This window comes from Leuresthes tenuis, unplaced genomic scaffold (assembly GCF_036924035.1).
Source record: "Leuresthes tenuis unplaced genomic scaffold, fLeuTen1.0.hap1 SCAF_21, whole genome shotgun sequence".
NCBI classification, from domain to species: Eukaryota; Metazoa; Chordata; class Actinopteri; order Atheriniformes; family Atherinopsidae; genus Leuresthes; species Leuresthes tenuis.
In genome coordinates this window covers 6,960,006-6,987,658 of record NW_027325375.1, presented here as the reverse complement: position 1 = coordinate 6,987,658, position 27,653 = coordinate 6,960,006, and the positions used below count along the sequence as shown (strand labels likewise).

General features: G+C 39.2%; 1 protein-coding gene across 1 annotated transcript; it reads left to right on the top strand.

Moving 5' to 3' along the window:
- The first annotated feature begins 6,446 nt into the window (after nucleotides 1–6,446).
- LOC140280388 (G protein-activated inward rectifier potassium channel 2-like) lies at nucleotides 6,447–25,667 on the top strand. Its single transcript, XM_072375690.1, has 3 exons — nucleotides 6,447–6,711; nucleotides 17,895–18,815; nucleotides 24,499–25,667. The coding sequence occupies exons 2-3, from the start codon at nucleotides 17,918–17,920 to the stop codon at nucleotides 24,849–24,851; spliced, it is 1,251 nt and encodes a 416-aa protein (XP_072231791.1). The 5' UTR covers nucleotides 6,447–6,711; nucleotides 17,895–17,917; the 3' UTR covers nucleotides 24,852–25,667.
- The last annotated feature ends 1,986 nt before the right edge of the window (nucleotides 25,668–27,653 follow it).

Sequence of the window (27,653 nt, the reverse complement as noted above, 5' to 3'; positions counted from 1 at the left end):
TTCATGGTAAAATTAAAACTGTTCAATGAAACCACGGTGTCTTCCTCTTTTGGTTATGAAAGCATGTGGGTGGAAAAGATATAGTATTGATAGAACTCAGTGATTCTTGAAAGAGAACTCTTGCTACCAATACGGATGTTAAAAATGATAGTCGTAGTACCAGTTTCTGTCATCTTTTCCAGTCACAACAGGACCAAAATGTAATGTGCATTATAAGAAATACCTGATCTGTTTTAAAGTGTTTCAGTCCTTCATTGCACTACCTTTCAATAAGCACACATTTTTAATCCATATTTAAAAAACCTTTAATGATAACCTTTCACATTCAATAAGATCTTGTAACACAACACAGGACACAACAAATCAATATCTGCCACTCCCATCGGTTGACAATATCCTAGGTGCTGATAAGCCGTGTGCTTATGTGTGACTTATAAATGCTGCTGAGCACAAAATAAACTTGAACTAAAAAAATATGCCCATGCTTGTTGGAGACTAAAGCCAGGCAACATGTATTCTTCTGTGGACTGACTAAGGATTGATAAACACATAGCTTGGGAATGTGTCCCAGCTGTAGTGAACAAGGTGGAGAATAAAGGCAAAGCTGTGATCAGTGTTTACAACCCCAGTTCCATAAAAGTTTAGATGCTGTGTAAAATGTAAAAAAAACATGTTTACTCACAATAGAACATAGAAAACATATCAAACGTTGAGACATTTAGCTATTTCATGAAAAATATTAGCTCGTCTGGAATTTGATGGCAGCGACAAGACTCAAGATAGTTGGAACAGGGTCGCGTTTATCACTGTTTAACACCAGTCTGTAAACATCTGGGAGCAAAGGAGACCAGTGGCTGCGACTTTGGGAGAGAAATTATGTCCGATTCCTAACTAATATATGAGTCTACCTGCTCAACAGTCCTGGGTCTTCTTTGTTGTATTTTATGCTTCATGATGCACCAAATGTTTTCAGTTGGTGAAAGTTGTGGACTGCAGGTAGCTCAGTTCAGGCACCTGTACTCTTTTACTATGAAGCAATGTTATTGCTAAAGATACAGTATATGCTTTAACATTGTCTTGCTGAAATATGCAAGGCCTTACCTGAAAAAGACGTCATCTGGATGGGAGCACATGTTGCTCTAAAACCTGTACAATCCTTCCAGCAGTGATGTTACCTTTCCAGATGCGCAATTTGCCAGTTCTATAGGCCTAATGTATCCCCATGCCATCAGAGATGCATGCTTTAGATCGCAAACTGAATGGTCTCTCCCCTCTTTAGTCCAGAAAACATGATTCCCAAAAAGAATTTCAAATAGTGATTTGTCAGACCACACAACAGTTTTCCACTTCTCCGTCCATTTTAGATGAGCTTCGGCCCAGAGGAGATGACACCGTTCTCGGGTCATGTTCATATATGGCTTCTTCTTTGCATGATGGAGCTTTAACCTGGTTTTGTGGATGGCACAGTGAACTGTGTTCACAGTTAAACATTTCTGGAAGCGCAGGACAACCGAAGCAGGAAAGTCACAGAAGAACAATTGCAGACAGCCCGAGCACAAACTCATAGCTCTTCAATATGTGCAAGACAGGGCCTCCTGCAATTCAAAATAATGCACTGCTTACATTGGTCAAAACAAAAGCTTCATAAAATATTTCCCTCAGTAGATCCTTCGTGTGACAGATGTGGACTCGGACCAGAAACACTGGGTCATATATTGTGGAGTTGCCTGAAACTATCAAACTACTGAAACAATATCTTTCAGGCTCTATCAAATATTTTACATAGACCTATTAACATTGTTAATGAATTAATTAATTGTTGATTCAAGTATGATGAAAAACAACATGGAACATATTATGCTTTTGTTTGTCAGCCTACTTGCACGAAGATTGATATTACTTAACTGGAAACAAAAGGCAGCCCCAACTTATTCAAATCTTATGACAGATGTTATGAGACATTTAGAGCTGGAGAAAATCAGATTCTTACTGAAAAATCAAGAAAGAAAGTTCTATAGAATCTGGCAGCCCTTTATTGATTATTTTAACCATAAAAACATAGTCTGATGGCAAGTTTTGGAAGTGCTCTTAACCCCAAATAGAAGGAAAGGATTTTTATTTTTATTATAATTTTATCTTATTTATTTGTTTATTAATTTTTATCATTATCATTTCTTATTATTCCTTTCTTTGTTTAGGTTTGTTTTATTTTATTTTATTTACTTTTTTTCTTTGTCTGACTATCTTTAATTCTGTGATATATAAAATAATATAACTTTAATGACCTTTATATGTAAACGTGTACGTGTATGGTGTCTGTTTTACTGTCTGTTATTGTTTTGTGTTCAAAATGAGAAAAATCAATAAAGACCTGAAGATCACAGGTATGTAGTATGGATTTTCAGCAATGTCTCTTGCACACAGATATGTTTCTAGAGTCCCTGAATCTTTTGAAGATATTATGTTCAGTAAATGATGGAATATTAAAAGGCTTTACAAGTTCATGTTAAGGAACATTATTCTGAAATTGCTCCACATTTTACCAACAGTTTTTTGCAGGTGACTGAACCTCTGCCCATCTTCACTTCTGAGAGACTTTGCCTAATGTGCTCTTTTTTATTAGTGTATAATAGTGTGAAAATATTAAATTAACTCATGCTTCTGTTGAACACCCAAAAAATTGAAACAATTTTGTGTAACAAATAGTTACTGCCTTAAACATTGATCTTGAGAATCATGTATTGACTGTCATTTGACAAAGAAAATACCCTTGTTTTCAAATCTAAGGTTTTAAGTATCGGGCACAATACAAAAAATGATCTAATAAGTCATAGAACTTGGTTTGTACAACCTTGAATGAACAACGACATTATATGTCAACAACATATTATATTGTGTCATTCATTTAACAAAAAGCCAACATGCAACCCTTAAAAAATTAGGGTAAGTAGCAGCCAGGTACTGGAGCATTCAGGTGCATTTTAACATAATGCCAAGGAGGAAAGACATCAGCAATGATCTTAGAGAAGCAATTGTTGCTGCCCATTAGTCAGAGAGGGGTTGAAAGGCCATTTCTAAACCATTTGGAGTCCAGCATTCTACAGACAGAAAGATTATTCACAAGTGGAAGACAATTAGACAGTTGACAATCTTCCCAGGAGTAGACATCCCAGAAAGTTCACCCCAAGGTCAGACCGTGTAATTCTCAGAGAAACTTCTAAAAACCCATGAGCTACATCTCAGACTCTACAGGTCTCACTTAGCATGTTAAATGTTAAAGTTCATGACAGTACAATTAGAAAAAGACTAAACAAGTATGGCTTGTTTGGAAGGGGGGCAGAGTAAAGCTTGCTCTCTCTAAAAAGAACATGGCAGCACAGCTTAGGTTGTAAAGTTACATCTGAACAAAGCACAAGACTTCTGGAACAAAATGTCAGACAGATTGGCCAGACCAGACCAAAGTGGAGAGGTTTGGTCATAATGCACAGCAGCATGTTTGGAGAAAACCAAAAACAGCATATCAGCACAAACACATCATACCAACTCTCAAGCACGGTGGTGGAGGGCTGATGATTTGGGCTTGTTTTGCAGCCACGGGACCTAGAACACCTTGCAGTCATTGAGTCCAGCAGGAACTCCTCTGTATACCAAAGTATTCTAGAGTCAAATGTGAGGTCATCTGTCTGACAGCTAAAACTTTGTTCAAACTGGGTCATCAACAGGACCATCCCCTTATCTTATGTCCCAAATTTCCCATACTCGATTCTTCCACTCCACTCCTCTATTTGTGTCTTAGTCTCTCCCACCAGGGTAGCAAGCAGAGGAGGAAAGGTGACACACATTTAACAAAATTAGACATTCTAACTTCAGTCAACATTCAAATATGGCATGTAGTACAATAACATTATCAAATAGATGTTTAGGTGCAGCCTACCACTTAAATTAATTATTTCTGTCAAATTACATTTGAGTGTGACAAAGTAGATATTTACTTTTAATTCAGTTCAAAGTGGAGGGTTAACATGCCTCACCCCCTTCAGATATTGTGGACTCAAAGGTTACACCGGGTTGTCCTATGCTGTGTATCCTCGACCTTCTCACCTCCAGGTGCAAAACATTTAGCTGTGAAGGATTTCTGGGTCACAAGCAGCGGGACGGAGAAGCCAGAAGAGGAAGAAGCTTGCATTAAGTAAATGGGATGGGCTAAAGACTAGGAGCTTAAGAAGGCTGAAGAAATGTCTTTAAACCTACGTCAGCTGAAGCAACACTGAAAAGAAGAGTCGCCCAAAATTTCTCCACAATGATGTGACTGACTGATAACATCTTACAGAAATTTATTATACCAAATATCTTGAGACTTAAAAACAGGAGCATCATGTTTTTTAGGGGTCACACTGTTCATCAACCATTTACCATCATAAAGAAATTGACTGAGAACAGTAGCCTTACAACCATGCATGAAGTGAGTGCCACCCCAATGAAGATCATGTTAAACAGTTTTAGGAAATTAATTCACATGCTACATACAATGTCAACCCTTCTGTTAACACAACCTGGCAACCCACAATCTGATCTGCACATGTGCATAAATCAGGTTGTGTGTTGCCATTCAATGCACATGCAGGCAGACATGCATGCTGGATGAATAAGCTTGCAACTTAGGTGCTGTTGCCATGCTAATGCAATAACAGCAAACACTTGGTGAACGTGTTTGACAGGTATTTTAATACTCCAACTATACAAGCAAAACACTTTTGTGATGGCAATTTGATAGGTTCCAACAGCTTGAAGCTTTTCCAACTTGCTCATTATCAAAGCAAGACACACAGAGAAGCTGTTATAGATGCTGATTCGCTTTAACTGATACTGTCATGACTACAGCACTGTACAAATACAGGAAAGATCTGTGAAAAATCATGCATAAAGCCACAACTACAATAAAAATAATTAAACCCACTCATATGAACATGTTATGAAACACAGTAAATTAAACACAGTAAACAGAGTAAATTAGAATTAACTCATACCTGGTTTTCTGTAGAAATAGTAGCAGTTGTGCATCTTGGGTCCTGACCCCTGCCTTTAGAGATCTGCCTAAGGCTTGTTTTTGTACTGCAATGATCAGGTCATCTGGGATGTTTTGAAGGCTGATCTTGTTTTGGCATTAGTAGGAGTTCTTGATGTCAGTCATTTTGTCAATCTGCCAGTGATACATACATACCTCATCATCACCTTCTGTATTCTATTGCCTGTGGCACTCTCTCATTACTAACTCTTGACTAACATGTTCCTGATGTACACTCTGCTGTACCTTGACACTCACTATTCTCCCCCACATCTTTCCTCTGTTCATAGAGCCTCAGTGGGTTGGACTTTGAGTAGCATCCGTGATGTAATATGAGGAGTTATCATCTCTTTAGGGGAGTCTTAAGATAGCTGGCAATCTGATCCCTGGAAGGGTGGACATTTATGGATGGATTTTAGGACTGTCACTGATCTTGCTAAACCTCTGGAGGTATTTAGCTGTAGCTGATCTCCTTGGGTTCTGGTGACTATTACTGGCCTCTGGAATATCCAGGTTTTTGGAGCTGCCCTGTATGTCCTACTACAGTATTCTACCTTCTGACAGCTCAATTAATGGGTTGATAAGTTGAGTAAAAACACCTTACAAGGAAAGAGAAATAGAATAGAATGGCAATGAATTCAGATACTGTATGGATGCAACACTGAGATGTAGACAGGTACCGTGAACATCTTTACCAGCCATTAGAAATGCCTTGTAATATTAGCTGTTTACCAAAACGTATCGATATAAAGTGCAGTCTCTCAGCTTTAAGTGAAGTATATTAACATCCAAATTGGAGTAAAAGTTTAGGATAGACAACATTTGTGTCAAAACCTCCAGGAAAGGTTATAAGGCTGTTTCCAACCTATTTTGAGTCCATCAGTCTGCAGTGAGAGAGAATATCTAGGGGTGGGAAACATTCAAGAGAGTTATCAAACTTATAAAGAGTGGACATCCCAGCAAGTTCAGCCAAATGTCAGTTACTGCAGGAAAAAGAATATGGCAGTCGTCAAGCACAGTGGTGGAGGGCTGATAATTTGGGATTTCCCGACATTTTAGACCTAAAAATCAAGGGAAGCGTCACCTTTTTTTCCTCCACAACTGTAAGACTGTAAATATTTGGAAAGTGACTAAACTAGTTCATCCTCCACTCTCACTCCAATTTGGATGTCAATATCCCTTAAATTAACGTTAAGAATCTGCACTTAAAGGCCATATTTGTAGTATATGTAACTTAAAAAGGTTTTATTAAACAGCCACAACTACAGCAACAGTTTAACGCCCAAACACACGCTGACGTTATTGTGTGTACTGTATGTTCAACATGCAGCAAGGTGTAAGCAGTATGATACACCCACACGTTTCTCCGCCTCTCGCTCTCTCTCCTCAGTCTTCCTCTTCCCCTCTCTCTCTCTCTCTCTCCCTCAGTGCCCACCTATGTCTCTCTCCCAGCAGAGGGGTGGAGGCTGACGGTCGTCTTTTCTGGATGGATGGAGGAAAAAGGGGGGAATTAGTGGCTCTTCTCTCCAGTTGGCTCCCAGAAAGCGTTTTGGTGAAAAGAAACTACAGCAACAGCGGTGACTTTTCATGGGAGTAAAAAACGACTTAAAATGACCGTCGGAGTGATCGCTGACCTGCTGCGCGAGGTAAGGACCTTCCGCGCGCTGCTCCCGACAGCGATGCTTATGATTGCCTTTTAAATGTAATCATCTCTTACATGGGGACGGTGGGGGTTGATAGTTACATAACAGTGCACGGCAAAATCGGAGATTAATTAAGACAGCCATCAGCAGGCAGAAGGACAAGAAAAAAGACGCGTCTAGATGGGAGTGTGAGTCCAACTGTTGAGGATCCGGGTGGATTTTCTCCCGTGACATGAGGAAAAAGCAGCCTGTGGGATGGAAGAAACTGGAAGGTGTTGGAGAAAATGTTCCAGGCAGTGAAATCCTGCAGGCCCGCGGCCTCACACCACCACGGGACACGGATGAGGCTAATAAACGAGCCACGCTGCTGCACATACAGGCAGAAAATAAACAAAAAGAGGCTTTTATTATATTATTTTTATCATTATTATCCGGATCACCTACACCGTCTCCATGGCAACGGTAAATCTCCAGTCTGGCAGTTTGCTCTCGTTTCCTGCGGATGTACCTGATCCAAGCAAAAAATAATTCATCTCATCCTGCTCCGTAATAAAACCCTGCGTTTATGCTGAGGGACACTTTGCCTAAACGTATCACAGGCGCCAGTTCAGTTAAAACCGGCGAGTTTGTCAAACCTGCGCGTTTAGTCCTAAAAACAAAGTTATTTTCTAACACAGGCTGAAGCTGCTGTTAAGTGGACCAATTCCGGATTATGGTCACCTATACATTCACAGAAGTAAATCACTGTTTAGGTCGAATATTACATCTCATCGGGCCTCTGTCATGACAGGTCGTGACATAAACCCGTTTAATAAATTATTTAAACTTGGTCTCTCTCAGACATTCATACTGCTGCTCAAGCAGCTGAAAGAGCCACAACTGAAAAGACTTGATATCAAAAGTCAAAGAAGTATTTGTTCTTTTCTTCTCATCATATAGCCTATGTGTCCGGTATTTAGAGAAATGGTCTGAAAACTGGACTCGCATGTGATGAAATTGTCAGTTTGTGGGACTGATTATTAAGTCCTTCACAGGTAAAGAAGTGCGAAATATGTTTGGAAAAAAATCTTACTTGGTTTTCCATCTTTTCAGCTTCACTCTGTTTATTCGTGTTGACTTTAGCGATGATTCAAGCATCATTTATTCATGCGGTCCTACAATTCACAATTGTCTTCACAACTGCGCAACCAGCTAACACAAACACAGCCGTCACAAAACAGAGATAACATGGCTTTAGAAAGCTGGAGGTTAATTTTCAGTTCAAAGGCTGTAGCTAACTGCTTCTTTTTGTTGTGTAATCATCAACAGGAGTGTGATCCGATCTCCAGTGTGTCACTATATGAATATCAAATTCTGAAATATGTGGGATGTAATGTAATGGAAATGTGTCTATATTTTAGTATGCAGTGTTGTAAGAACTTACGGTTCTCCTTTTTAATAAAACATAACTGTTGGATTAAGGTGTTGCCCTAACTGACCAACACTGTCTATCATCTGCTTTGTTAACCACTTAAGTCTGTCACCTGAAGCTGTTGTTCTTTCTCAGAAGCTTGATTTGTGGTGGTAAAACAATATTTAGGCTGGTAAAATGATTCCATAGTTCCACCTGTTTCGGTTTTCCTATTGAGTTTGATTGTGTTTCTCTAATCACAAACTAACGGCAGTGGTTTGGGTTTACCTGAAGCTTCTGTTAATGACAGCAGAGAGAATTTGTTTGGGGGAAAATTGAGTATGATGGCTGCAAGGGTGTATTTTCCGCTGGGACTGGAGGAACATGCCTCCCTCCCTTTTGAAAGAGCTATTTTAGTCCGTCTCACTTTCACAGCTTCAGGCTAATTTTTCACCAATGCCGAGCTCTTTAAATCACTGCGAGACCCTCCATACAACCCTCTACATACAGGATACATATCAAAGTCTATCAGTAATTAAATAAGAAACATAAGCTTGTGCTCTAAACAAATGACTTTCTCATGGTTACTGTAGACTCAATAAATTACTCTGAGGTAATGGACCTGATTTATTTTCTTATCCTGTTGAAGGGTCAGTTCAGACAAAACGCAGTCAGCCCAGAAACACTGAGAATCGTTTTTTATATGACGTCTATAGCGCCTGTGCTCAGCTGTTTAATGCCTTAAAATAGAATGCCTTCCCATGCGGCCTCTGCTTGGTTTCAGCCACATCTGGATAAACCTCCCTATAGTCTAAACCCACCACCCCACCACACACAGCAGAGATAATGAACAACATTAAAATGAACGATATATAAAATGTTTATCCACTGACACGTTCAGACATGTCATCACTCTGAGCCGAGGATCGTCCCACACATTAAGTCTGAATGCACCGCACTTTGCTGTAGGTCAAATGTGTTTTCTAGCTTAGTTACACTTGTACAGCCAGATGTTGTCTACAGTAACCTCTGGTGATTCTGATAGTAACCTAATGAGGAGCTGTTTAAATGCTTTCGAGGAGAAAGCGGTGTAGTTAGTGTTGTGTGACAAACTGTTGATAAACCTCTACAGCTTGGACCGATTCAGAACTTTTCTGGTGTAATCATTAGAATAAAAGATTAAGATAGCTAGATGTTACTGTTACATAGATTTAAGTGTAAGCTACAATTGTAATAAATTATAATCACTTGATGTGAATTTATTTGAATTTTCTTTATATGCTTAGGGTGAAATATGCAACTATAATAAAGAGGTGATTTGAATTTGCAGCCACGGTTCTTAGCTGGATTATGAGTGTGCAAAAATGGCATTTTAGGGGAAGCCTGCATGTTGGGCTGCTAAGTATCAGTATGTGATGAGTTTTGAGTGAGAGTTGGTTGAAGGTCCATTTTGTTGTCAGCAATGGAAAAAGGGTTCAGAAGAGAAAAGGTTTCCAGGGTCCTGCTAACATTGGTTAATTATTTCTCATTCCCAGTTTGAAAGATTTGAGGGTTAGGGTTAAGTTGGAGTCAGGACATGTTACGTTTGTTTAAGGTTAGGGTAAGTCTAAGGTTAGTGTTATAGTAAAATGTGTGTTATGTAGTTTGTTACACTGCAGATACTGTGGAACATTCTCTGTCAAAATGATGGATATGATTGATCAGAATTTCAATTCATTTGAATTTTATGTATAAATTGCAATTACAACAAATGTCATCTCAAGGCACTTCAAGATACAATCAAATTCAAGCCAAATAGAATCCAAGTCATTGTAATCCAATTGTAATCCAATCAAAACCAATTAATTAATTCCAGACTAGTCCAATTTACACATACAAAGTCAATTAAAAAAAAAATTGCAGAGCTAGTGAAACCAGCAGATTGCACTGAAACTTCGCTTCGATCCAATCCCCTGTCCTGAGGAACCAGACTCAGGCAGGGCTGTCATCCGCCTTGACCAGCTGGGGTTTGAGAGGACAGGAAAGAGGGGACAACAAACACCGTAACATCAGAGACCTGCTCACAAAGAGAAACACAGGTTAATGACAACAATAATGTTATATGTACATAGAGAAAAGAGAGAACAGAGGGAGGAAAGGTTTATTATGGGAGGTCTCCCAGCAGTTTAGGCCTATAGCAGTATAACTATGGGAGGTTTCAGGGTCACCTGAGCCGCCCCTAACTATAAGCTTTGTCAAAAAGGAAAGTTTTAAGCCTTATCTTAAAGGTAGAGCAGGATGTCTGCATCCCAAACATATACTGGCAGCTGGTTTCCCTGATAACTGAAGGCTCTGCTTCCCATTTTACTTTTAGAAACTCAAGGAACCACAAGTAAACCTGCAGTCTGAGAGCGAAGTGCTCTTTTGGGAACATATTACACTATGAGATATTTAAGATATGATGGAGCTCTGTCAGTAAGAGATTTATATGTGAGAAGAAACATTTTAAATTCCATTCTGAATTTAACATGGAGCCATTGTAAATAAGCTAAAACTGGAGAAATATGATATCTTCTGTTTGTTCTCATCAGAACTCTGGCTGCAGCATTTTGGATCAGCTGGAGGCTTTTCAGAGAATTTGTGGGACAGCTCAATAATAAAGAATTACAGTAGTCCAATCTTGAAGTAACAAATGCATGGAGCACTTTTTCTGTATCACTCTGAGACAGGATGTTCCTGATTTTAACAATATTACGAAGGTGAAAGAAGGCAGTCCTAGAAACCTGTTTTATATGTGCGTCAAAGGATAGATTCTGGACAAAATAACTCCAAGGTTTCTCACTGTAGTACGAGAGGCCAAGGAAATGCCATCTAGAGTAAGTATATAACTGGACAGTTTTTCACTGCGGCAAAAACTTCAGCTTTGACTGAATTCAAGAGCAGAAAATTCTGAGTCATCCAGCTCTTTATGCCTTTAAGAAATGCTTGTAGTCTAACCAACTGATTGGTTTAATATGATTCATAGATAAGTATAGCTGAGTATCATCAACATAGCAATTGAAATGTATGCCATGCTGTCTAATTAAATTACTTAATGGAAGCTTGTATAAAGTGAAAACAATCGGTCCAAGCACAGAACTCTGCGGAACTCAATCATATCAAATGCAGCACTGAGATCCAACATGACAAGCATAGACACAAGTCCACTATCAGAGGCTAAGAGGAGATCATTGGTAACTTTCACCAGTGCTGTTTCTGTGCTATGATGCACTCTGAATCCTGACTGAAACTCTTCAAACTGATTATTTCTGTGTAAATTATCACAAAGTTCAGCTGCAACAAGTTTCTCAAGAGCTTAAGACATAAAAGGGAGATTGGATATAGGTCGATAATTAGCAAACACTCCAGGACCAAGAGTAGTTTTTTTTAAGTAAAGATTTAATTACAGCAACCTTAAAAGTCTTGGGTATATGTCCTGTCAACAAAGACCGATTGATCAAATCCAATATGGAAGTGTTGATTAAGGGGAAAACCTTGAACAGTCTGGTTGGGATTGGGTCTAAAAAGCAAGTTGATGGTTTAGAAGAGACTACTGCTGTTGTTAGCTCAGATAGTTCAACTGGACAAAAAAAAAAGTCTTAATACAAATTAGTTTCTAAAGATACTTCTAAAGCTGCTGTACTTGATGATACATTAGTGATAATAGTGGGAAGGATTCCATTAATCTTCTTTCCAATAGAAACAATTTTATTTCTAAAGAAGTTTTAGAGAAAGTTTAAAGAAATTATCACTACTGAGAGTTAAAACAATATAAAATATGGTCATACTTCATCTTATTTTATCAAAAGGTGTAAGGGTGTTTGTTTATTGTACATAAGATTGTTTACTATAACATAAATATATAATCTCTATATTTGTTGAAAATGACAAAAGTAAAAAAAAAAATCACTTATTAAATCACAGCAATTAGATTATTTTTTTCATATCGTTCAGCCCTAGTGCAGACCTGCTCTTTTCTGTGATATGCCAAAGGATTACACTGTTGTTTACTAGCACTACCATCCCTCTAACTTTACTGTTACCACTGTCTGGAGTCTGCCTGTATATTCATAAGGACTTCAAGCTTGTCCATTTAACTGCCAGTGATTTCACATTTCCCATGATGATCAAGGAAAGAAATTATTCAAACTTCTTCCTCCTTACTCTCAATTTAGTTCCTGCTCTGCAGCCTCAACATCTTCTCAACTCATCTGAATTTGGAGTCCAAGCATTCATTTGGCTTTGAAAAGCTCAGTCCACTGCTACCACAACTTTCACATTGGGATGGATAGAAATCATTCTAGCTGCTCAGCATCCAAACCAGCATAGACAAATCTTTAAAAAAATCAAAAGAAATTCAAAATATGTCCAGAGCAACTGCAGGACGTTGCCACTAGTGTGGTACCATTCTAGAACTCATTTATAAATGCAAATCAGTTTTGGGCTTGATGGGCTTTGAAGTTTGAGCAAATTGAGTGAAACAATGGAGTTAATGACACTTAGGAAATGGTTGATATCCAAATCATTGCATTTGTCCTTTTTCTTTTTCAAAGTGACGAATATATTTCCCTGACGTCAGTACTGGCAGCGACAAAAGGTCCCCTCTTGTATGTCCTTTTTACCTGCCTCTCCACAAATACAGTAAGACATTCAATCTACATGTGTGAAAGAGAACACAACACTACAGAAGGGAGACTGTGTGGAAAAAAATGCAGAGAAAGCAGAATTTGTACAATGTAATTTTGATATTTAATATAAGAAAGACTGTTCTAACTCAGGCCTGTTTTAATGTGTTTATACTACTCCAGAACCTGTATTTCAATTCAAACTAACACATCGTATGAATAGTTTTTGCAAATTTATGCATTTTTAAGCATTTACGTTTCCTTCATCGAAAAGTAACACAAACATGTTAGGATCACGGTAACTGTTAGAGCTCATTCTTTATGCTTAGCAGTCAGTCAGCAACATTGCCTGTGAAGGGGGACATACCAAACAAAGAAAGGCATTAGATGCTCACTGACATTCACAGATGTTCCCGCCAGCCAACAGTCAGCTTCGTGTGTCACAGCCTTTAGGGAAGTAAGACTGAACAAAAACAATAAAAAATTATCCTTTCTTCTGTTTGTGAGCTGCATTTTGAATCTTTGAGTGTGTTACCATTTTCCTGGAGCACAAGGTAACCATGTCTGGGAAAAAGGATGGAGCTGGAACTGAAAGCTCATAGTGAAAGCTGAACTGACAAAAATGTGTGTATTTTAGGCCTGATAGCCAGTGGTGCGGTGGCACCCAGAGAAGTGGTCATACTCTTACCTTGCCCATATTTTGTTTTGTGAAGCAACCTGTCCAATCCAATAAATCATAAAAAAATGTCTCAAACAATGACATACACTGGCACATTTATTTCATTCAGAGGTGGACCAGTAGTTTTTGCACATTGTCAAAAATCTTCAGGCACATGACATCAAGCAGTAGTGTATGCTAGCCTGAAGCTAACATAACCATCCAATGAAGAAAACTAGACAGAGATGGGCAGGTCATGTTTTTATCTTGTTAAGAGGCATATCTTTAATATTCGTGTATTAATAGTGCTTTGTTATTACATGAAGATCCACTTAGCTAACTTCGTCCCTTCATCCTCTAAGAGTTTGCGGCAACAGAGCAGCTTATACTGTGCCTCTACTTTTCTGTACCATTACAACAAACATCCTCCGAACAAGCCTGTGTTATTATGTTTTTATTCAGATATTCAGTATGACAAAAAAAGCACAGATGTTAGATGAATGGCAGCTCTATGCACAAAGCAGATCCCGTACATTGTTCTTCTTTAAGCCCGCTGAAACAAGATGAAACAGACAAATGTTATCCAACGTTAGGGCCTCATCCAGTACATTCCTGCTATATTGTGAGCACTTGGTAGACAGAGCTGTGTTGCCATGGAAACCAGTGCTGCTCAAGCTCATAATATTCCCCCGTGAATGGAGAGCAAGAACGGCTTCAACACAACCATTTGTTCCAGTGGTAGAAACACTGATGGTGGCTTACAGGCTAAGATGTGCAGAGTAGAGGAAATCTGCTCTGATCTCAGGTCAGTACACAGCACAGCGGGTGGGAAACTCTTGATGTGACAGCCACTAAGGATGATTCACACTATAATTCTGCTCTTTATTTTTACCTCTGCGACCTCCAGATCATCTCCACGCACACAATAAACATGATCAGAGCAGCACAGCATAATGGTGTAAATCAGCTCTTGACAGCAATATAAGCTCCAGCACTCAATATAGTAATTTTAGTTACATAAATGTAATATTGGAGATGTTTGGAGGTGATGCTTTCAAACATCTGACATTTCTGTCATTTGTCTTGAGAGTAGACTTTCAGCATGCATTTATCTTTTATCAGTTTTCCTTCTCTGATTTTACTTGATAGTAGATTTATTCAGTTTGATTAAACTTACTACTTTTATTTCTTTCTAGCTTGCTACTGATTGCTGCTCTTTAGCAACCCCATTTCCAAAAAAGGACACCGTGTAAATTGTAAATAAAAATTCTCTCACATAAACCAACATTCTATCACAATAGAACAAAGAAAACATCAACTGTTGAAAGTGAGACATTTTACTGTTAAATGATGAAATATTGGCTCATCTTGAAATCAATGGCAGCAACGCATTTAAAGAAAGTCTTTAAAGAATTGTGGTTGTATTTTCAGCAGTTGTGTTTTCTTAACTCGTTTACTGTCATTGTGTAATGATGTTAGAATAGCAAGCAAAGAGCTCTATGTCATTAATCTAAATAAATGAATGAATAAATACCTGCCTGCTTATGGACTTTGAGATTAGCATCCACACACATGCGCAATCACAGACTGAGTGGAAAATCTGCCACACAAAGCCTCATGATTCAAATATTCAAGCATTTGGGACATTTCAGCATATCATAACAACAATAGTTCTTTGACTAAGTATAAAAAAGGATAGTTTCTTACCTTTTCTCACCCTCTATAATGGCACATACTTGGGCAATCTCCATTTGTGGCACACTATTTTCAACTAACAAATGCTCCCAAGCTTTTAGTTTCATTAGTAGGAAAAAAGGGAGGGGGTGGGGGATATAGTGTCATACTTCAAAAGTGTTGCATGAAAATTGCATTTGAACCTGAGTGTTTTGAGCCTGGTGAAGAGGTTTCTTTTCAAACATCGTTGCTACAACAAACCAGATTCGACAAAGTACTGCGGTGTATTATACAAAATGTCTTTGGAAACTGTATGAAAAGCTTGCACTAATTTGAAAGAGATGTTGTTGGAGAGAGGAATGGGATGAAAGGCTGCAAAGTTGGATGTCATGGATGTATTGTTACTATCAGTGATTTCTACATTTGAATAGATTGAGATTTTTATAAAATATATCTATTTTTTTTTGCGAAGGGCTTAGGAAACTGTATGACACCAAAATTGGCTGCCATGAAACTGACAGAGTTAAATATAGAAACTGACACAGTTCAGGTCACGGTTAAACGTCAGCTTTGACACCCTTACTATTCATTTTCAGAGGATCATCTTAGATTACAGCCTCCCTGTGGGTGCCGAGGAGCTCCTGAGCTCCCAGGAAAAATAACAGCCTTGATACTGTGACAAAGTGTAGTTGACTTTCAGAAGTCTGGGTGATGGCACATTCTCCTCAGGCATTTTCCTGCATATTCAGGTTGAAAATGTTTCTTATTACTGGTGGTGAATCTGCATACTGGGCTTTTAAGTTTAAATAGTGGAGTAGGAGGGACTTTGTTCATGATATTATCTGCATGCATGCCTTGTTTGTGTAGCTGCCACTCATTCTTGGAGCACATTCACAGTCGGTCAAATTGTCAATTCATCCTTCAACACTCCCCTCATACTAAAGCAGCTTTCACCCCAATTTATAGCTCAGAGAGTGTGCAAATCTGAAAGCAACTGCTTAGTGTGTCAGTGCATATGGAGTAAGCAACCCTTTTGTTAACTTTAAGACTCTTTAAGCCTTTACTGGAAACACGTTGCATCTGTTATAGAAAGTTCTGCCACTTTGAAAAGGTTGAAGTAGGTATCTTAGTGGAGAGGTCACCTGCTTCTGCTGTGAATAAGATATATGTAACTTTGTTGGGTTTATATCTGCTGGATCCCATTTGGTCGAGTTGCAGCAGAGAATTTTTAGAGCAGATTCAATGATATCAATGTCGCTGCGTTACTGCTCTGAGAATGTTATGTACGCTCAAGCTGTGAAAAACTGTTTTCTAAAAAGATGGAGACAGGCTCTCCCAAGGTTGTTTGTTTTGGCCTTGCAGTATATTGATTTTTTTTCCCCTGACAAAACCTCCAAACAATAGCCTGAGCCCTAAAGTAACTGATCCACTATCCTTATCTCAAAATAAGCCCTCCTGGGAAGATGATAAAACCTTGATAGCAGAGCATGGATGACCAAAGGAGAAATGTGGTGTGAATGAAAAATCATTTTGATGAGAAATTAACTGTTTGCTAATCTTAAAAATTCAGCTTGGATTTTTTTCAGATTACATGCTATTTATCAGTCATTGTTAAACAAAACTTGGCATAACGTGCCGAGAAGGTGAACTTTACAATCTGCTAACCCCCCCCATCTCTGCTGTGCTTCAGCTCTGCTTCCAAAGCCCCTCCCTGCAGAGAAGGCTGTCATGTCTGTTAGTAACCATGATGGCTGCAGAAGCGGCAGCAACTGACAATAAACAGAAACCCCTCCTAACCCTTTGGCATAATTACAAGGTCATGTTTCAGACTGTAACGATCTGCTTCCTCCTTCATTTTTATTGGGTGATGTCATGACAGTTTAAATTGTGGGTTCATTGCTTTGCTTTTCTAGCCTCAAAAAGCTCAACATTCCACGCAGTAGCGCAGGTATCGGTCAATTAAATTGTGTGCACACAAAGAGTGACTATTCTTTTAACGGATTGTGACTTCAAGTCTAAACACCGAGACACATCCACCATCAAGTAGTCACACATTGCATCTGTGTGAATTGTGTGTCAGTGGAAAAGAATGACTTTTAGAGGAAAGATGAAAATCAAGAAAAACAATTTCCAACTCTTTTCAGCCAGGTATAGAAGATTCTTGCAGAGCACATGAAGCACTAATAGCAACTTTCATTTTTTGGTGGTTGAGGGAGTCTCTGAATGAGGTCAGGTCAGAAAAAGCTCATTTTAGAAAAACAGCTGAGCTGGGGACATTTGTCGCTCTGGTCTTAAGATTACAAAATAATAGTTTTAGCAGCACAGCAACATGGGAATGAGTGCTGGTGAATATGTAATTAATGGTTGTAATAACAACTGTTCTTTTCTGGGGGGAGGGTTTTGCTAATTGGTTGTCTAATAACATATAGAAAAATAAATGACTTATGCTGTATTCAGCCTTAGAAGAATAAAACTATGTCATCTCTAACCTTTGTACCTTTGTAATGACACATTTGGAAGGTTATTGATAAAGCGCAGCTGTTATCTTTGATCTGGATTTCTACTGATTTTGTCAGATGACTTTGCAAATATAAAAGAATGACTTTGTGGGTTCGGCAATTTTGAGAAGAGGCTGAAAAACTGGATGTTTTCATGCTGCTTTGACAAATTACTTTACAAAACCAACCATAAAATCTTGAATGAAACAGAGCATGTCTTAGGGAATGCACATTATGATATGAATTTGTGATATGAAATGTTCCTGTGTAAAAAAATCAGTCATACAACTCTATTCCATTCTGTCATGTCTCCCCTCTTATAGGCTTGAATCCACCGAGAAACCCCATGGAGCATGATGTGGAGAGCCCGACCATCATTAGGAAGCCCAAGTTGCCAAAGCAGGCCCGAGAGGACCTGCCTAAACAGCTGGCAAAAATGGACCGAGCAAAGAAGATCCAGCGGTATGTCCAGAAAGATGGCAAGTGTAACGTCCATCACGGGAACGTGCGAGAGACATACCGCTATCTGACAGACATTTTCACTACGCTGGTAGATCTCAAATGGAGGTTTAATCTCTTCATCTTTGTGTTGGTGTACACAGTAACATGGCTCTTCTTTGGCTTCATGTGGTGGCTTATTGCTTACCTCCGGGGTGACCTGGACCATTTAGCAGATAACCAGTGGACTCCATGTGTCAACAACCTCAATGGATTTGTATCAGCTTTTCTGTTCTCCATTGAGACAGAGACCACCATTGGTTATGGATATCGAGTCATCACGGACAAATGCCCTGTGGGGATAGTTCTGCTTTTAGTTCAGTCAGTGCTGGGATCTATCGTGAATGCCTTTATGGTGGGTTGCATGTTTGTTAAGATCTCGCAGCCCAAGAAGCGAGCTGAGACACTCGTGTTTTCCTCCCATGCAGTCATCTCGATGAGAGATGGACGTCTGTGCCTGATGTTCAGAGTCGGAGACCTCCGAAACTCGCACATCGTTGAGGCTTCAATCAGAGCCAAACTTATCAAGTCTAAGCAGACCAAGGAGGGGGAGTTCATCCCTTTGAACCAGACGGACATGAACGTGGGTTACAGCACAGGAGATGACAGACTTTTCCTAGTCTCGCCACTCATCATCTGCCACGAGATAAACCAGCACAGCCCCTTCTGGGAGATCTCGCAGGCCCACCTGGCCAAGGAGGAGCTGGAAATTGTTGTCATCCTGGAGGGGATGGTGGAGGCCACAGGTGAGGACTCACAACTGGGTTAATTTGTGTTGTCATTAGGAATTAATTACAAAATTGTGGACAGTAATTGTTCAGTGGATTAAAACCCCAGCACATGTATTTTACCATATATTTTAGAAAATACGTGATTATTGTGTTGAATTCTTACAGAAGCTGCCTCCTTTTCAGAGCACTTTATTATTACGGTACATGACCAAAAGTGGTGCAATCTCTTTAAACTGTGTTTTTAATATCTTCTTCATTCTTTTCTGTCAATTTGACACACAATGCCATCACACGTAGAAGTAAAAATATATTTATCTACATTAAATGCCTGCTGCCACCATTGCTGCCAGATTTACAATTATCACAGTGATAAAGTTTACAATGCTGAACTGGAACCAGCACGATTTTCCATTGTACACACACTTTATCAGTAATGTCATACATAAAACTGACTCTGGATCTGCCATCTTGTGAGACAGTCCCTGGCTCCACTCACCTTCATAATTTGGATTTATTGTACAAAAAACATTTACCAACAATCTGTGAGGGTCTGTTGCACACTTGGATGCACAGTGTGTTCTTTTGGCTGCTTTAACAATACTCCCCTGCTATTAGTCCTCTGCTGCCTGTATTTTTCATCAGTGATAAATTCTTTTGCAAGATTATTTGGTTTGTGGCACCTCTTAAAGCTGAATGAAATGTTAACTTCTGAATGGATCACAAAGATAATTGTGTACAGACACGGTGCCCAGAATATTAATTCTAAGTCATTTTCACACATGCACACTAAAGATTGTCCAGAGAATGACTTCAGTGACTTCAGTCACAGCCCTGAATACTTTGTCAATGTCAGCATGTAAAGCCAATTCATGTATTCATCTGCTTGCATGTGAAGCCTGTGTGACATCAATTTTAGGGGCCAAGTCCCTCTGTAGTACAGCACATCCAGCCCAAATATTTGCAACTGTGTGGACCAAGCACATAGATTACAAATGCATCTGCATTAATTTCCATTCACCAAACAAACCCCACACCAGATAAAGAAGACAAGGAGCAGAGAAAGATGGACACGTCGTTCGATGGAAAGACTGTAAAACCCACATCTCTACAGTGTGCTATAAACTGATTATTATGCTCGGTCCTGCTGATCCAAGAGGAGGTATGAATAGAACACTCTGCAGAGTCCCAAATGGTTCATGGATGTAGAGACAGCGTTCCTGGTCCTAATGTAGTCGGTTAAATTCTCCTTTGTATTGTGTGAAAGATAAGGGCTGCGCCCCTATGGACTGTATGTGAGCACTTTATCTCCACCACCAGCAGCCACAAGCAACCGCAGATATAAAGAAACAACATATTCAGGGTTGTTCTTGCACAAAAAAATAAAAAAATAAAAAATGACCTTGCAAAAATAGAGACTATACTATCTATAATAACTTTGCAAAACACATAGATATTACTTACAAGACTAACAATAAAAGAGTCAAGACAAAACAAACCCTATCTTGTACAAAAAACAGTAGCTCAACTTCAGCCACTTAGCAGATTTATGCATGAGTATCTAAAAAAACAAAAGAAAAAGCAGCCTTAAAAGTAAAAAATATCAATATACTGATATACTGACCTTTGCTTATTGTAAATGAACGTCATCCTTTAAAATAAACAGCAAAGGAAAATGCATCCCTTTCTGAGGCAATGAAACACAAAACATTTCCTTTTATAGAAGTGTTCCGTCTTTTCACAAGACATTGACTTCCTGAGAGAGCACATTAAGAGCACTTAGAAAGAAATCTAAAACCAGAACTTGAACCCCTGGCTCCAAAAAAAGAAGTCCGCCCAATCTATAGCATTTTCAACATAACATTTGGTAACAGCAGTTAGCTCGAAGTGCTGCTGTCATCACTGTTTAGTGTTCTTCTTCACCTAATTGTGCTCGGGTGAATAGTTTAATCTTCACACAATTCACGATCTTCTCCAGATGTAGTAACAATTAAGTCCTGCACTGCTGCCGTTGCAGGTAAACCACACTTCAGCTGTAACAGTACATTTGTTTGCTGACATCGAAGAAATTTACAAACGACTTCACTCTGAGACCAAACCATCACAGACCCCCAAAGAAGCCTTGCCTGAGTTGAGTTTATCGTACACTGACGAGCCAGAACCGTTTACCGTGCTAATCTTTGTTCCTGTGTCATCTGGCAACACATTTGCAGCATTTGTCAGATCATTTTAAGATCTTTGAGCTTTGTAGACAGCCCAAAATGTGTGACACAAACTCAAGCCTGTTTAGCAGAAGTCGACAAGAAATTTGAAATTAATATCAGATATGAGGTTCTGCACGATGGTGGTGTGGTGGTTAGCACTGTTGCCTCACAGCAAGAGAGTTCCAGGTTCAACTCTCAGCTGGGGCCATTCTGCGTGGAGTTTGCATGTTCTCCCTGTGTATGCATGGGTTCTCTCCAGGAACTCCCCCCAAAAACATGCATGTTAGGTTAAATGGTGTCACTAAAATTGTCCTTAGGAGTGAGTGTGAGCGTGCGTGTGGTTGTTTGTCTCTGTGTGGCCCTTTGATGGACTGGCAACCTGTCCAGGGTGTGCCCGATGAATCCTAGGACTGCTCCAGCCCCCCCACAACCCAACCAGCGGATTAAGCGGGTATAGCAAATGGATGGATATGCAGCCAATGCATTTGTGTTAAATCATGTGTCAACAGCAATAACACATGATATTTTTGGACCGAGTGAGCACACAACTATTGGCAATACAAACAAATCTAAGTTTACAGTAAATCACACTTAGATGATACTCGCTTTTATCCTCACAGACAGAAGGAGACAGGCTTCGTGATTAGCAAGATACACTGAAACATTCATGTAAGATATACTTGACAGATATAGAATATCTAGATATCCTGAGCTGGGGGAATCTGCAAGGCAAGGCTGCACAGCAAGGAGATAGACAACCACAACATCTGGATGACCAACAGGACACATGTTTTAGACATACAGCAGCAAGGAAAATTAGCATGTAAAAGTAAATATTATTAGATTAGAGGAAATGTCCTTAAGATGCCCGATGCATGTTAGAAACTGGTGTGCAGTTGTTTGTCCCACTGACAGTTTGAATGTAATAAAATGAAACTGTTACATAATGGCTGAGTGGCATGTTTTGAAGCAGCTGTTGAAGCCTTTCAGAGGACTCTGTTTGCTGCAGACAGCTGAGCCTGATTAATGTCAAAATATCAAGTAAATGCTGCCGGAAAACAGTGAAGGAATTGTGTTCAAATCTCATAGCAAAGAAACTGTGTTTTGATCGATAAATTTATTTAAATTAAATTTATGTTCAAAACTTTCCATTTGTATTCAATTCCCAAATGGTGGCCAGTATTTAATTTTACTTCTTGAAATTTACAGGCAAAGTTGGAAACTTAATACATGAAAAACATTTAGACACATCGCTTGTTTAACTCCATGTTTTGGTGCGGTGTAAACTGAGGGTTGAAGAACCCTTGGTGTCTGGGTAGCGTTTTACGATGCTGAAGTTGGCTTTTGATTTGGCTGTTAAGAACAGAGTATCATGGATATTTCATCATTTTTTAAGTAGGCTTGAGGGCTTTGGGTAGCCAGTGTCTTACCTGCAGTAAACAGCAGTCAGAGCACTCTCAGTTAGTAGAAGCTGAATTAAAGCTTGGGCCTTTCTGTGTGGAGTTTGCATGTTCTCCCAGTATATACATGGGTTATTAGAAGAATAGCTCCCAAGGGGAAAGCCAAATCAGCATAGCAGCACCTATTTCCAGGGTCCATCTTCAAAGACACTTAGTGGTTAATAGAAGCTTCTGAATATTGTTTTGGTTAGCATATCTTAAACTAACCTTGTATTTGTTATAATTTTCTGTGTTGCGCGTATAATACTGTGAAACTGTACATGAACACACCACTTCTTTGACGTAAATGCTATAATATGCATGGCAGCTTGCTCACACAGAGAGGGAGTACTACTTGAGTGGAATTTCACCTCCATTCCTGGAAGAATGACTCCTGTCTCCTCTGTTGTCATCCACACAATGCAGTGTTGGAGAGGGAGATTCTTCAGGCAATGCAATGATTTGGATTTTGACGTTCTCGCTATCCTTGTTTTTAGAGCACTTGGTGTTCACACCATTTGGCCAGCAGACTATGCAATATTGATGACCTCCCATTTCTCGGAGGCTTTGAATCTTTCCTGCGTATGTGAGCAGTCGTGCCAGGTTGTCGAGGCCATGGCCGGCACTTCACACCAGTGAGGATCACTGCATTTCATCATCAGCTTCACCTGCTTTGTCTCCTCGTCCCTTTGTCAGCAGTGTATTTCTTACTACTTCACTTGTCTAACAAACTTAATTAAAACTTCAGACTATACCTAAAAGCTCTCGCACTATTACACAGATTAATGCTCTTTACTCTGCGATGCTTCCCAAATTCTGACTCTCTTACACCATGCCGTCAGGTCAATCAATTCAGCTGGCTCCAACCAACCAGCAACCACACCTGAAAGAACAGAATTAAAAAGGAATGAAAAGATACCACAACAACAAGCATTAAGTCCAGTCATTATGTTTAGCCTGTTTTTGGCAAATAAATCACATCTAAAATACCAGTTTGTGAAGCAGTTTGTTACCACAACTGTGCAAAAGTGTGAAAAAGCATACTCTCCCTTTAAACCCAGTAAATAAGTAAACTGATGAACATAAGACTCATGAGGTATATCCTCTGTCAACACAACTTTAGCTGAGATCGATTATTGAAACAATAACACGATACTAACTGACATTGATGTTTCATTTTCTAATTCATTGTTATAATCAATCCTTAAAGATTGCAACACCTTTTATTCCTACAGCTGTTTGAAGTTTGCACAGGAGCTGTAAACTCAAAGTACAGCTCAGGCTAATGGAGATGCAGTTATGATCATTTGTCAGAGTAATGTCAGTAATATCGTTTCATCATTTATACTATGATATTCAGATGGTAGGTATCAAACCCAAACGTTACGTCTGTGTAGATGCCACAGACAAAAAGAGGTTTTAACCTGATGATGGTGTGAGATGAAAAGTCTGATCTGAGGGTCTGAAATCTGTCACAATTCAGCCAAATGTCTGCACAAATTTCATGGCAATCCATCTAATAGTCGGGTAATCCACCAACATTACTGTCATTAGAGAAACTGCTGTCAAGTGGAAAAATAGAAACACCATCAGTGACCATTTTGTTGAATTATTTCCACCTAACCATGATTGTTCTGCAGGAAATTATAGAGTACAGAGAGAGAAAGGAAGGAGGGTGGCTGGGACAGATAATAAGAATGAATAGGGTTGTGTGGGGTAAGAAGGATGTAACAAACATACAGGAAGGAGCAGTCCTAAAATTTTGACCAGTTTGTGTCACATAATAGATATTTCTTATGCTGAATGTGGAATTTGAAGAGAATTGCCAGTGATACTCGATTGTACACCTATGCACAATAGAGCTGTAAATATCTGATTCACTTAACTTTTAATGCTCCCAATCCCCAGAAAAATCAGTCAGCATGACTCAAGCGTCTTTGAAATAGAATGAACACCCCTATAACAGGGAAAATAAAACAGTTATAACTTGTTTGTAACCAAGAGCATGGATCAGAGTAGATCTATTCTACAACTTGTAATCCTTCATGTTGTCTCCAGGTATGACATGCCAGGCCAGGAGCTCCTATGTCAGCAGTGAGATCAAATGGGGGTACCGCTTCACGCCCGTCCTGACACTGGAGGACGGCTTCTACGAGGTGGACTACAACAGCTTCCACGAAATCTACGAAACTGACACACCCACCTGCAGTGCCAAAGAGCTTGCCGACATGACCAGCCGGGCCCGCTTGCCCCTGACCTGGTCGTTGGCCAGTAAGCTAAGCCAGCAGGGGCTGCCAGAGTCTGAGCAGGAGAGCCAGGAGACAAAAACCAACCTAGACAATGAGGGGAAGAGTCAGCAGTCTGAGAGGAATGGGGACATTGCCAACTTAGAAAGTGAGTCCAAAGTGTAGCGAGTAATGGTACTATGATATACAGCGAGCTCACAGATTTATGAGATCACAAGACTGTACTGTACTGTAGGCCCCCCGCTGCGGGGGACCACACAATGAGGACCAATGAGTAGTAGACCAAGTATCCCTTCACCAAGAACCACTTTTTCTTAGTGATTCACACTTACCCCCTAAAAGCAACAAAACATGTAGACCTACCGCTGGACTGAAAATCCTGTGCGGCAAATGCATGTTTTAAATGTAACGTAATGTCCTCCTGACAAGATTCCTATTATTTTTTCTATTGAGATATTCTTAGGGGAGTTTGCATAAGTATTTTTGTATATACTATAAACAGTTTTGAATTCTTTGTTTTGTTGCTGTGTGAATATTTGACCAATGTTTGATACTAATACCTTTAGTTTAGTTCTGTATATATTCTATGCCTTACTGTATGTATAAAGCTTTAATTATTTGTTTTTCAGAAATATATCTAAGCATGTATAAACATTATCTTTACTTAATTTATATTGTATTGTGTATATACTGTATAACAATGTTAAAAGGAAACGTACATCTCAATGGATGCAAACTCTAGTTTAAACCAATGACAAATTCTTCCCCGAATAATAAGTGTTTGTTTATGGTAATAGTACACAAAGCCATGACTTGCTGTTTACAGCTCACTGACTTCAGACAACGGCCCTTTAAATCTGCATTTTGTCACTTTTGCACACTGGAGGCCTCTGGTCTGGTGGAGAATGTTAGAAAGCCCTCACATGTCACCTAACAGTATCGACTCTAAATAAACTCTAAGTTGCTTATTATGCACCTGATGAGACGTTTCGTTTCTTTTCTTTTCTTTTCTTTTTTCGGTTTATTTCCTGAACTTACTTCATGTTTATTTTTACAATAGGCAGCAAAAGATGGACATGATCGTCAGGTTTGACAAATGAAGCTAATGTGCAAGTGCCTGTAGTCTTTCTAATGACCAGCAGGGGCGACTCCTCTGACTTCACTTCCTCCTCAGCTGATTGACATCATTGAGTTTATGCCAATCTCAATCGCTAGTTTCAAGTCTTCTTCAGTAACACGTGATTATCTTGCAAATTAAAAAAAATTGAAAGTGAAATAATAAGCTGGTTATGGTTTAGAATTGGCCCCTGTGATTGATAGGCTTATAGCTTGTGTGAGTTATCAGATCTTTCCTGCACACATTACCTCTGACAAGGCTTTAAAATGGCAGCACACACTCTATGGGTGGGACTTCAGGGTGGCTATATCCATCTTTTATATTCATTCTATTATTTTTAGCTAATTAGTATAGCATCTATTTTTATTTCAGAAAAAATTAAACAACCCAGGGGCAAACTGATGCTTTCGTGCTGTTTGCTTTCTTACATTTGCCCCTGCATATTAGCACATTTCCTCCAAAATCTCAAGTTAAGGAGGCTATTCTCTCCAGAGAAGCTAAGGACTACTCCGACTGGCTGGCTCCAGTGGCCTGATCAAACTGAAATTTAAAAGTAGAGAAAACATTGTGCTGGACACAAAATTTTTATATATCTCCAACTGCAGGATGAGTCATCAACATCCAGTACATTTACATGATTTTAGAAAAAAATGAAGTATTTTGTCAATCTGGCTGAAACTTGACTTTTAAAATACATGTGAACTTGTTCATCAGACTGAAATTGTAATAAAATTAAAGATTTAAAGCTGGAATAACACACCCTGACGATGTTGTTGGGAGTCTAATTTCTCATGCATTTATATGTTAAATGGGACTCAAACAGGCTGAGGCGCCACCCAGTTCCCACCAGTGTCTTTGAAGTAACTGATAAAGCCAGTAACAGTAACACATGTCTTTTGTAAAAAGAAAGTAAAACCTACAGGAAGTGTGACTTATACAAAGCTACTAAGTTGTCCAACTCACTGCTGTTGCTGCTACTCATTTGGTGCCAGCTGTATTGTTTGTCAGTTGTTTTGGTCTGTCAGGTGATGGGTCACCTGTTGTAGTGGAGTTGCACATACTTTATGTATATTTAGACAAGGACAGTGTGCCCAGTCTGGCTATAACCATAGCTAAACTTAATGTGTAGATGGAAATATACTAGTGATTTTTCAAGAAATACCAATATCTCTGATATACTGTTTATGGGAACCTCCAACGCTACTTTTTGTCTTCATTGGATAAAGATTTTTGGTACTCTATTCTAAGAGCCTGTTCCACTACAGTAGAGAAAAAAGAATCAACTCTCAACTACACTGCATCTATTAGATAGTTCTTATCATCTTTTTGAAAAAAGTAAAGTCATCCAGTGTGCTTCCAAAAGCAAACTTTAGTGAGAAGAAAAAACAACACAACATAATGCTCCCTGTCACAGAGTCACTTAGTGATCCTTTGGTGGGGCTTGACACCGGACTAGTAACCATAAGACCACATTCTCTTTTCCATACATCAGTAATCTAATCATGTAAAATAATCTATTAGTAATTGGGTTATATTGCTACAAATACCTGCAGGATTGATGTAATGGCACTTTTTAATAAAACGAATATTCAATCTTTGTTTGATATGGCAGTGTACAATCCTTCAATGTTTAATCTTCACAGTACACGGCAGAAAATCACTGCAGTATAGTGTGACGGTAAATCACTCCTGTAATGATGCAAGTCTAACCAGGTTTAGAAAGGGTCAACACAGACCCTTTGATCTGCCCGTGGCAGTCAAGTGCTCTGCAGGAGATGGACTTCTTTTCATCACAGAAAATGTATTCCCCAAATCTTTAAAATTACAGACTTATTGATCATCAGTCGTGT